The sequence below is a fragment of the Ostrea edulis genome, chromosome 5 (assembly GCF_947568905.1).
Source record: "Ostrea edulis chromosome 5, xbOstEdul1.1, whole genome shotgun sequence".
Classification (NCBI taxonomy): domain Eukaryota; kingdom Metazoa; phylum Mollusca; class Bivalvia; order Ostreida; family Ostreidae; genus Ostrea; species Ostrea edulis.
In genome coordinates, this window is record NC_079168.1 from 77,307,407 (window position 1) to 77,320,439 (window position 13,033).

Genomic DNA, 13,033 nt, shown 5'->3' on the forward strand with positions numbered 1-13,033 from the left:
TTTCAGGACTGGGTTGCTCAAAACCTTGGTTAAATTTAACCACTGGTTAAGCTTAACCAAGGTTTTGAGCAACCCAGTCCAGTACTCCAATGTCAGACTTATCAAACCATCAAGATGGAGATTTCCATCTTGATTAGTACAAATAATGTTCATTTAACTTTGTACCTGCTAAGCACACAATGTAACTCTTAAATTGTAAAATTTGGGATGGAAGACTAATTAATCATCAAACTACCACTTGGCACTAATCAATTTTTAATAGTCTAGCTGCATGTGACAAATACTAAATTGTACGAGGGCTGTTCGATATGTAATGTGTATTGTACGATATTTCAACAGCATTCGACTCAAATAGTGAAATGAACATTACATCCCTTCAAAGTATTATCCGCGGTTTGAAATACATATAATTTCAATCTCTGAATCCATTTCTGAAATGTGTCACGGTATGCTGATTTAGGTAGACCTCTGAGGGCTGAGCCAAGGGCTTGTTGGGACTTGTAACGACAACCAGATAAGAACTTTTTAAGTTTTGGAAAAAGGAAAAAGTCACATGGGGCTAAATCTGGAGAGTATGGTGGGTGTACGTGGCAAGACGGTAACCTTCTCCAACTTCAAAAATTGCTTCACAAGCTCTGATGTATGTGATGGAGCATTATCATGAAGTAGACGAACATGCCTAAATCCTGACACTGGGTGTCGTTTGTGATAATATTTCTTGAGCTTTTTTAGTACAACATCTCGGTAATACCGACCTGTAACACTTGCACCCTTCGGCACCAGAATTTGTATGGCTATACCATCACATGAGAAGAATATGCAATAAAGAACCTTCTTTGTGCTTATGGTTCTTTTGACAACTACAGGCCTTCTACTGTGTTTAGTTAGCCATATTTTGTTTCCAATTTTTCTTATTGGTTCGAAATAGTGAACCCATGTTTCGTCAACAGTAACAATGTTTGCAAATTGTCTTTTATTGAATTTGGGAAACATTTTGAGCAATTCCTTAGCGGTTTGTACTCGTACCCGTTTTTGATCATCTGTTAATATATGCGGTATCCATCTGGCAGAAATCTTTCGTACTTCAAAATTCGCTTCAAAATGAAATGCACCTGCGATAGCGATATGCCAACAGCTTTGGCAATATCACAAATCATGTATCTGCCATCATGCACTTTCAATTATTTCCCTGACTTTTGGGACATTTGCCTTGCCTGTTACAGTCACAGGTCGGCTAGACTTTGCTGCATCTTTGATGGACTGTGCCAGTCAGAAATTTCTTTCTCCACCTACAAACTGTCTCATAAGATACCTTATCAGACCCATAAACTTCCCCCAATTCAGTAAAAATCTGCATAACTGAGCTTTGTGCAAACTTTTATATAAGCTCTAATTTCTTCAATATTCTCAACCCGTTTCCCAACCATTTTTACAACAGTGGTCAACGACTGGTTCAATTGAAATGACTATAAGTTTTAAACTACCGGTATGTGGAGCTGAAGGCTTGTGTTTATAAATTTGGAAAAGTATTGAATAGAGCTATTCAAGAGTATCATCATCCACGAAATCGTGCAAAGCGTTATCATGGTGTGGTACAATACACATTACATATCAAACAGCCCTCGTACTTAGTCAGTCTATAAATACACATTCTGTACCACTGTAAATCTTCAGCTGTAAAAAGTAAATTAGCAAAAAGAAAAATGTGATATATTCTTTTCCATACTGTTAATGTGCTGATAAAATTGAACCTGGATAGATCTTTCATAAACGCACAAAGAACTAATTCGTAAATTGTAGAATACTGAAGATGAATGGGTAGATTGACAGATAAGAGGGACTGTGATAAAGATGTTAGAGCCCTCAGGTGAATGAAGATCTTGATTGTTCAGGTGTTGACAGAACTGATATAGACTAAATCAGTATAGGGTACTCTGATGGAACAAACTTTAGTACCTACTAAGTAGGTGTGCTCTTGTCACGATTACAAAATTTGGATACTATGCAAACAGACTGAACTTCCAAGCAACCGAGTTTCCTACTCTGGTTCTCAATTTTCACTGACTTGATTAGAAACCAATGAAGCATGACTGGAAGTATCACTAGACATCCCATTGTGTGACGTCAAGCGAGAGCATGAAACATGGGCAGCACCTCAGATATTAGAATTAATAATTCAACACGAAAACGAAAGACGATATATATAACACTATAACTGATATACTCGTCACTGTGACACAAAATTATACTTCACAATACACAAACACTTCAATGTAGTCTTTTTGCGGTTGATTAATAAACAAATGATCACCCTGTTCAGTATGTGTAGTCATTTCTCATCACATTTCTGGCTCCATTATAACATATTTTATGTAGCTTTTTCTAGTTCATTGTGACATCTTCTTGAATTTAGTACCACGTTAATGGAGAAGCACTGCATAATGTATTTTCTCCTACTCCTAACATCACGCAAATGGAATAATAAATAGATCCTGAACACAACATGATATTAACATCATGCAAAAGGTTCGACCAAGCAGCAGAAGGTACTTTTAGTTACAATTTTATTTCACAATTTACTAGTGATAAACTGGTTCGCAGCAAGTAATTTTTGCAACTGAAATTATCTTTAAAAACATATACAATAAAAGACTGGTCAACAGCGAGAAATCTTCGCCATGAAGTTCTCGCGAACCTCGTGTAAATTTCTTGCACGCAAATAAAAGCTGGTTTACAGTATTAATGTGACTATGGGAGAACTATGAATACAGTTCACCCTAATACCCATGACCATCCAGGTTTAAAAGTGGACGATCAGAGACTAAACAGTAATGTGTGGTGATCAAGAGCCTGAGTGAATCAGATCAATGGAACCTGTTAGTTGTATTGATCTTTTAATTGAAAACAAACAGGACAAAGATTCCTGTAATTCTCAGTCGTCCAGTCTTATGCAATCTCTGATTTTCCCGATTCCCTAGCCTATAGCTCCTGGACATTGCACTTACACCAGCTTTAATTTTGCTTCGCGATTGAAAAGATTACAGAGGAATGTCTGTTATGGCTCATATTCTTTGGAATTTAAATTAACATTGTCAATCATATTAATTTTGGCAGTGTTTCACATGACCCTGTACATTTTTTGCTTTAAATGGTCATAATTCTTCTTCATAAAACATCCTGCACTTCTTATCCTAGCCCAAAATATTGTAACAATTGCTAGTCAGGTATGTTTGATGATTTCTGTGGAGTGTGTGTAGTCCCCTGCATGATTAGGTTCATCGAGCTATTGTTAAATTCCTAATCTTTTAAATCTAGATCTATATTGATACCAATGAACACCTACTCTTCTTACACACAATAACGGAATTTGGGAAACACATTTACATTTCTCTAGTCATGCAGGGTACATAAAAAATCTCAGCTACTGTCTATCAGGAGTAAACTACACAGGATTTATAAAATTTTCACTGCTCATTCCTTTGATTTTATACCATCTCAAATGATGAGCCTCAAGAGTCAGGTTGGCATGAATGCCCCAGCTGACATTGAAATATTTGAAAGTCCAAGAATGGAAATAAGATTTGGTGCATTAGTGAAAAAAAAAATGAATTATATCATATTGTGCTTTTTTTTGGAGGGAGGGGTGTATCAGTTTTGATGAGAATATTAAAAATTTGCGTTAGTGTTAAAGGACATGGAAGAGCAAAGTGAACCTTACATGAATTGATTCTAGCTAATTCACGTTATAAAAGTAAAAGTATGCAACAATAAATATACCTCCCTCCTACATGAACACACTCTGCATTAAGACAAGGTATGATTAGTATTGTACGGAAAGAGCATCAGGATTGGTCCTCCTGAGTACCTTTAGGTCACGGTGCTGGGGTCACTCTGACAAGAAGTATGAGCAAAAGATGGGGAGGGGGGGCTTTCAGGGTGAAATTTTTTCTTTACCTTTTTTGTCACCTACTGAGTTTTCTTTCTTTTGATGCCTGAATTGTGTATGTGCCAATTAAGCGAAACCAATACCAGCCCAATTTTGAAGGGAATGAAAATCCGGAAAAATGCTTTAATGAAACTCCTATGCTTGTGACGTGTTTGAGGATCTATAAACTTGTAACAGAATAAAGGCAGAACTTTTAATGAACCGATAGGATGAAACTTCCTCTTATGATCCATTCCAAATATGTTATGATATCCTCCCCTGAAGCACAGCCCAGAGGTCACAATATCCATTTTTGGCCATTATGCATTTTTACGCTAGCCTAAGACTATATGGAAAGAATATACCCTGACCATTTCATGACGAGGGCATAAAAAGGTCATGATGTCACAACATTGTATGTGTTTACTTTTGTAATTAATTTTTGCAAAAGCTCATATAATGCTTCTTTGACCCTGTGGAGTGGACTAATTAGCTTATTGGAAACAGGGTTATTCTTTGAAGTACCACACTGTGCTAGGAATATCTTTGGGAGATTTCTGTCTACTAATTACACCCACTAGACAGTGCAGTCTTCATGCAGGGCTTTTTGTCAATGGCTACATTGATTTGTAATTGCTTCCCCAGATTAGGGTCAGCTTGGGGTGAAATATTGGACTTTAGAAATCTTATCTGTCGTCTTTCACAATCAAACTTTACAGGCAAACAATGGATCTAAACTATGGGATACAAACTTTATCTCCCCAACCTTCGCTCTAAACCACGACAAAAACAACTCATATACTCTTAATGGTGGAAGCATGTAGACATGAACAATATTTCTGACACCAACTTTCATTGTTTATTTACACAGTAAGTTAATATTGGTGGGTAATCAGGTGTTATAAATACTACCTATACAGTTGGTTATAAATTTACAGTATCCCGGTGATAGTTTCTTACTAGTGGCACTAAGCATTGCTGTAAAACACTTCAGGGGGGGACACTGGAAGAATGTCCCAGTATGAAGCTCTTCTGATCATACTTGACACCCCCTTAACCCATTGATAAGATATATTTCTCTATCCTTTAGCATACCATAAAACTAATACATGCCATAAATTCATATTGAAAGATCATGGAAAATTTGAACTTTGAACATTTACAACCATATATATTCATATCTTACATACATATATATATATATATATATATATATATATATACACTGTGATTATCTCATGTTTGTTTATTTTGGACTCTGAATTGGAAATAAAGTTTTCTGCATTCTTTAATCCAGTTTGTTGTCTGTATTTCACCAGGTCCTGATGAAATTGAAAACAGTTTGAAGACTCAATATAAATAAGATAAAATCACAGAGTACCCATCATTGCAAGCCACGGCTGAAACATACACGCCTCTCCCCTTATGAAAGCCGTGGTTTGCGACGATGCAAAGTACCATTCAGGGTATTAATTTAAATAATGTCTTTATGAGTTAACAGACAATTTTTTTTATTTTATGTCAACTGTCAAGTACTAAGACCTGTCAAATACTGATGAGATTTGTATGTATACATGTACAGTTTAACTTTGATATCTCAAACATCGATATCCCGAATACCATGGATATGTCGAAGTGAGATGAAAGTCCCAAAGTTCTACATTTTCTTTATGCATTTTAATCTCAATACATCTCAAACCCTTGGATATCTCAAAGTTTTTTCTAGGCCCCATCGAGTTCAAGATAACAAGATTTGACTGTTTGTATTTATATATATATATATATTCCTTGCAAATTTGTGGCCCAATAAAGATCCCTCCCTGCTCATAAGCCGTAAGCGCTGAGCATATAGGTCTAAATTTTGCAGCACTTCACCTGCAGTGGTGACATCTCCGTTTGAGTGAAAGCACAGGGGCTAAGCCCGTTTTGGGCCGAACTCTGTGATACCATAAATATAGATTTATAGTTAGCCCCTGTGACATTTAACAAAATACAACCAACCAACTCAACACATTCTCAAACTTCATTACACAGCAATATCATCAAAGACACCAAACAAATGCTTGTACAAATCTATCAATCTTAAATATGAAAATCTTGTGTGACAGCAAACTTTACATTGATATAACATTTCATCAAAATCTCAACTTTTATCAATAAATTAATTTAGGAAGTTGAGCAGATGTACTTGAAATTACAGATTGAACTCAAATACACTGACCTCAGGCAGTAAATCATCTTCATATTAATTAATAAAATTCAAATTATTATATATGGCACCCAAATAATGCAAATATTTACTAACTGATAGCCATTGAAATTTTTTTTGCATCATTTGGAATTTTGGATGCCATATGATAATATGAATTTATCAATAAGAACACAATTTAACCAATCCATCATTTAAATCAAAGTTTAAAATCATATGGAAATGTAAAATTAAACTCAGGACAATAATTGCACATGCTCCATACAAGTAAACTACGTGTTTCTGTGCCAATAAAGATAAAACCCTTTTTTCAACACACACACAAATTTCAGAATACAATGCCACGAATAAACCTGTCTGTCAGATATCTTTTAGTAATACACAATCTCACACCTGTACTAAATGAGGGGAAACTAGCAGCAAGCAGACAGGTTGCAACTTGAAACATTCCTTAAAATCATTTGATAACACATGAATAATGAGGAGATTTTTAATGTGTGTGTAGAGAGACGTGAGAGCTAGTGTTTCCCCGAGTTGCCATCCCTCCCAGCCTTTTTATAATTGACAGCCATTATCTCAATCATCCAGAACATGTAATTTACAAGACATCAGTCTGTCCATATAAATCCAGTCACCCGAAGTTCCCATATTGATTTAAAATGATTTCAGCTACTAGAATTTCAATATTGTTTATCACTTTCTATTTACTAGTAAATCACATTACAAATGTTAACAAATTATTTCTAAGACTCCATTTTTACAGGAATTTTATTGTATCAACACTGATGTGTTTATCAAAACTCATTGTGGATCAACCATTTCTTCATGTGACAGTGCTGGGAATTCGAGAAACATTGTGGAGAAAATGAATGCCTTAACCTGTCTGCCATCATATGATCTAAATGACATCAATTGTGATGTCATACCATTAATCAAGGACTATGGAACAGTTTAACCCTTTGTGAAATAAGTGAATGGATCTGAGAGAACACATGTTTAACTCAGTAGGTGACCCAGATTAAGGGTGACACTGTTACCCACCACATAGTAAGCCCTGATGTTTCTGACCAGGATCTCCCAGTTATGGAGCTGTATGTTGACATCTTCCACCGCCCGATTAACATTCTGGTAGTTGATGGGTCGGGGGTCACTAAAAAATATAACTTCAATTATACCACTATGTATATAAATATTTATACATGCATGAGGTGAAGGGGGGGGGGGGATACCTTGAGTATCACAGTAAAATTCATAATGCTGTATGCGGAATTATTTTCGATCATTATTTGCTTGCGTAATTTCCTCTTTGCATCTAGATGTAATTTTCATACATCTATAGTTATTATAAATGAACAGATTGTAGCATGTGGCATTTGCTTTCCTCTTTCTTTTACAAGTTTTGTTCAATAAATAAATATTGTACAGTGTAACTCTGACATGTATGTGTGGGACTACTGGTACCAGAAACAAATATCTACATCAAATGACATTCAAAATACAGCATTTTTTTTATATGTTACAGAATTCATAATTAGTTTTAAAATAAGCGTAGATGATTTCAAATTACACGACATCCAGCTTAGACAAGTTTTACTGTTTCAGTATTTATATAAATTACATAATTTTATATCATCTGGTACTGTAACCAAACTATCTACATGGTTCTAGACGCCCTTTGTTGTCCCCTTAAGGATCAGAGTGTCAATAACGTAGCCATTCTTTGTCAATACCTAATCACAAAAAACAAATATTGTTCATAAATACACAGGTTCATCAGACACAGGTACACAAATATTGTGTGGATAAAGAATGGTCTCTCTTATCTAGATCCCTACCCCAAAATCACTGACTACACAATTTGAATAGAGACAGTCATCCATTCAAAAGAAGATTCAAGAATTCTTTAATTCATCTGCTATCCTGAGTACTATTCCATTACAGGCGACTGACAGTAAAATAATATTGGTCTACTTAGCATTTAAAGGGGCATTAGCTGTGAAAGTGATGGTAACCTTATTTTCTCAAAATCTCTCAACATGACAAAGGAATAGATCTATATTGATATATATAAACTAAAAAACACATTTCTTTTGTACAAAAACAAAGGAAGCCTTATATAAAACTACAAAAGATAAACCACTTTTGGTGTAAAGAAATACATAACAGGGTTCGAAATTAACTCATGTCCGTAAGTCCGAGACTAGTAAAAAACGTGTCGGACTAGTGAACTCTCTATAGCACTAGTCCGTACGGACTAGTGAAAATTCGGAAATCAATCTTCAATTGGTAAAGATTTTTAGCAAGATTTGTCTGAGTCTCTTAGATGTTTGAACTTATGGTTGATTACCTGCATGGTCAAGTGTTTGCATGACTATGACAACCTGATCTTTCAAACACATGGAGTGCGTTCGAGACCGCCGTTCTTCGAACGTGCACAAATTGTCAAATTCCTGTCGATTCCGAACGCCGAGTACACATCACGAGAACGTGTTCTAGGTGCAAGAATTGCAAGTATTGTGGTCTGAGAACATGCACGTTTGTGTGCACATGTTCTCGTCATTCGCGACTCTAACACAGTAGTTCATAACACTATAGCTCATGACTTGGTCAATCAAGTGAATTTTTTGGACTTTATTGATAAAACTTCGAACTCCTGTGACTCTAAGATCTGAACACCAAAACAACAGGAACGTCGATCTCGAACGCACTTATGGACGTTTATAAAAGGATTAACTCGGAGGTTAATATTGTATGCTTCTGAAGATCTTGAATGCGAAATAAAATATGGTGGTCTCTTTTTCTTCTGTAGGTGTCAGAAATTGAATTGTTTGCAACTGTGATGTGTTTAGTTTGATTAAATACTATTGAATAAAATGGAAGATCATTTTATGATACACTGGACGGACTAGTAAAATGCTTTGCAGACTAATGAACATCAACAGTGACTAGTCCGTACGGACTAGTGCTTGAAAAAGTTAATTTCGAACCCTGCATAAGGAAAAATTGTTGTCTTGCAAACAATAATAATTCAATCACCAGAATCACTATTCATGTGCCTGCTTTGAGGTTAAAACGTGTTTGAAATAATTAGATACTGGTGTTATTACTGAAATATATATATAATATAGAGCAATTTTCACTTATATATAATATAGAGCAATTTTCACTGAATTCAATTTTCGGTGACAAAATGACCTGTTGTAGCTAATTCCCTTTAAAGTATACTAAGACACTTTATATGCTATGTACATTAATTATTTAACAGATGAAAATTATATCAAGCCGGGGCTCCTCTTCATGGATTTTCCAGCCAGAGGTTAAGTCAGATGGACTTGGATTCCTTGAGAAAGGTCTAATCTTTGTCGGATCAAATATTGTGGTACAAGTAATTGTTTGTTGGTACAAATTGTTAAATGACTCAAGCAAACAATATTCAATACACAACCTTGTATTAACTTCCCACATCATCACACACACCATGGATTTTAAACAATTTAAACCTGATTGTTCTGGATCTATGTTTCAGGATATGGACTTTTCTTTTCATGATTTTGTTCAGAAGATCTATCTAATTAGTTCATAGCGTCTCATGGTTACTTTAAATCCTGATGATTACAGAAATCAATAGATTTTCTTAATGAAAAAAAAAGTATCACCCTAAATGCAAATTGGATTTTAACTAATTTCTCAGTTTCCATATCATGGATGATTTAATACAATAATTACAAGTTTCAAAAATTAAAATCAACATGGGATATGTTAACATCAGAGACAGAAGCTAGGTTATAAGAGGCTAGAAGTCCTAAATATATCAACATAGTGATAAATAATAAATAGATGTAATCTCAAAATTAATTCAATGTATATCAAACTAACCATTATCTTCACTAGCCAAGGTTGACAATCATTGAACCCACTCTTCTAGTGTATAAAGAGAATTCCAAGCTTGGGTCTGACATGCAACAGTCTTCAGGATTACAGGACAACAAACTACTAAACCAATTTTTTTTTCCAAAGACAGGTCAAAGAGAGGGTCGGTCCAATTGTTCCTCCTCCTTCTATTCTCCTGCTTTTTCTTATCTCCTACTCCCCTTTCTCCTACACCCCCTCCTCTATCCCCTGTTTCTCCTACTTCCCCTCTATCCCCTGTTTCTCCTACACCCCCTCCTCTATCCCCTGTTTCTCCTACTTCCCCTCTATCCCCTGTTTCTCCTACACCCCCTCCTCTATCCCCTGTTCCTCCTACCCCCTCCTATATCCCCTGTTTCTCCTACCCACCCTCCTCTATCCCCTGATTCCCCTACTCCCCCCTCCTATATCCCCTGTTTCTCCTACCCACCTCCTCTATCCCCTGTTTCTCCTACTCCCCCTCCTCTATCCCGTTTCTCCTAAACCTCCCCCCCCCTCCTCTATCCCCTACCCCTCTTCCCCATCTCTTGCTTCCCTTTCTTAAAGCCTATATTCCCCCTCCTCCATCCTATTTCTCCCTTTTTATCTTTAACAGAATTAAATGTTTCTATATTCAATCTAAAGTAATAAACATCTGATCATTGTAAACTTAAGTAAATTATGAATGATTTGATAAAGGTACTCAGTTTTGAATTTACAGGAGTTGTTTGAGCCCCCCCCCCCCCCCCCCCCCCCCCCCCCCTTGTTAATATATGAATAAAAAAGTACTAGTACACCAAATGTGATTCCTTAGAAAATGTTCAATCCAGTTTCATTTGGGATATACAGATTTACTTTGTTAAAATAACATCAATCTATAACCTCCTATCTATTCAATATATATCTGATATAGTGATATCACCCATGCTCCTTTTATCAGCTAGGAAGGTCACCCTAATGCTCTTTGAATGATACGGTAATCACTTGAACGCAAACTGAATAGGATATCTATAGTGGGCATTAAATCAAAGTTAGGGCAAAATATAATGTTTGTAAACAAAATTGTTAGACATCTTACATACGTCATTCATTGAATTTATACTTTTGACTCACTTCCCATTTATAATGTTAACTTCAATAAAGGCATATCTTGAGTACAGGCCAAGAAGAATTTAAGCTATTTTATATCAAAGTATTTCATTTAATAAGTAATAATTTAGTGGATTTGGCTGAAGGCCAAGTCCATACAAATAAAAATTAACTGCACCACATGACACACTGATAAACAATGTCCGAAGCACTCAGCTGTGATGAAAATGTTCCCAATTCAAGGGGATTTTCATTTCTTCCAAGTCTGGGAGAGATGAATATTGAATTGTCAAAGGTTTCTGCAAGCCTGGCTAGTCTGACCATGCAGCTAATCTTCTAATTTCATTCGAAAAATCAATGGCTGGGCATGTCATTCCATTGAATATTTTCACTAATATCTAAATTTCAGTCAGACTACTACTTCTAAATTCAAAATGGGTTGCCATTTAATAAAGAAAACGAATTATATCACTTTGCATATGACACATTTATAATTTGCATTTGTATAGATCTACTTCTGACCACTGCCAGTTATCGTAATTATTATCTCTAACATACATACAATCTCCTGAAACTTGCAAAACCCCTGACAAGCTAACATTTAAAGTACAGCTAGTAGCATGAAACCAAATAGAATTGATTCATTATTGGGCTGTCAGATCAAATAGTGGCCACTCTTGATATCAGAATACCTCTGAAATCTGTATACATGTGCATCTCATAAGTCTGGGATAACAGACAGACGGAAAGTAAGTTTATTCAAGTATCACATTGCATTACAAATCCACACTTTACATACAGATGTAGTCGTAGATGGGGGGGGGGGGGGGGGGGGGTATATATATATTTACACTGACATGATACATGTAAATGGTGCGAGTTTCTGTATGAGGACAAGATTATAATAATTCTGGTTTTCGTGTAGCCGATTTTTACTTACATTTGTAGCATGACATCGTTTAAAAACACCCCGTCACACAGGTCTTTGAACTCCAAGGTGCGACCATTCCTGAACGTTTCCACCTGCAAAATGTACGCGAGATGCACTGATATATTCTGACTCCAATTCAAATAAGCTCTCCAGAATTTTTTTAAAACTCGAAATGTACTTACCCACAACACAAGGGGTGTCTCCATAAAATTAACACCGGCAGCCATTCTATTTATAAACCTGCCTGGTCTTGCGTTATTTGTTCAATATCAAACAATGCAGAAGACATTCCTTTTTTAAATGAACTTTTAAATCACGAATCAGGCCTAATAAATTGGAAGTTAAAACTGCACATGTTAGCTACATATTCCATAACACTTGTACATCACAAAATATCACTGATAATTAAATCCAATCTGTGAAATTGAATCATCCCTGATAATTAAATTATTCCTATCTGACCAATGCCATGTTTTTCCCCATTTCACCTCAGGTAAAATGTTTTTGTGAAGCCATATCAATTTGACCTTTCACCTTTGTGAACACGGTATATTCATCCACACTGAAGAAGCAAAGGAAGTTCATTTCAGCGATTAAAGTGTATTTGTACCATAACATATTTTTGTTAGTCATTTTTATTATACCAGCACTTCCAGTCTTTTTAAATCATTGAAAATATTTATTAGTATTGCGAAGAACTATTTCTTACGTGCTTAGAAGCTCTACCTAGCGAGCGATACTAACGACGCAAAGAAAAGATAACTCATCAAGTTAAAAAGTTAAATCTTGACCGAGTTGTTGCTCTTTCGATAATTTGTTTGTACGCGTGCGGTGACAAGTATGTATGACCGAAACTTCCTCATTGCAATTTTTCAGTATTTCTTGCTAGAAAGAAGGGTTGTTTTTTTTTTTCAAAAATGAAAACTATAAACCAAATTAATGGTTTTTATAAGTAAATTGAATACAATTTATCATATGGAATGTTAGCTGC

The 13,033-nt window shown here is 35.6% G+C and overlaps 1 protein-coding gene across 7 annotated transcripts in view; it reads right to left on the reverse strand.

Annotated features, from left to right (window-relative positions):
* Positions 1-12,580, reverse strand: part of LOC125650285 (girdin-like) — a 46,495-nt gene extending 33,915 nt beyond the window's left edge. For 5 of the 7 annotated variants that reach the window (XM_056166258.1, XM_048878445.2, XM_048878443.2 and 2 more), the window contains exons 1-3: positions 12,225-12,552; positions 12,052-12,134; positions 7,176-7,284 (exon numbers count right to left, since the gene is read on the reverse strand). In XM_056166258.1, the coding sequence (XP_056022233.1) occupies positions 7,176-7,284; positions 12,052-12,134; positions 12,225-12,269 (237 nt within the window). In that variant the 5' untranslated portion in view covers positions 12,270-12,552. Of the gene's footprint in view, positions 1-7,175; positions 7,285-12,051; positions 12,135-12,224 lie in introns of all 7 variants that reach the window. The other 2 variants (XM_048878440.2, XM_056166257.1) reach the window with 2 other exon arrangements.
* Between the last annotated feature and the right edge of the window lie 453 nt (positions 12,581-13,033).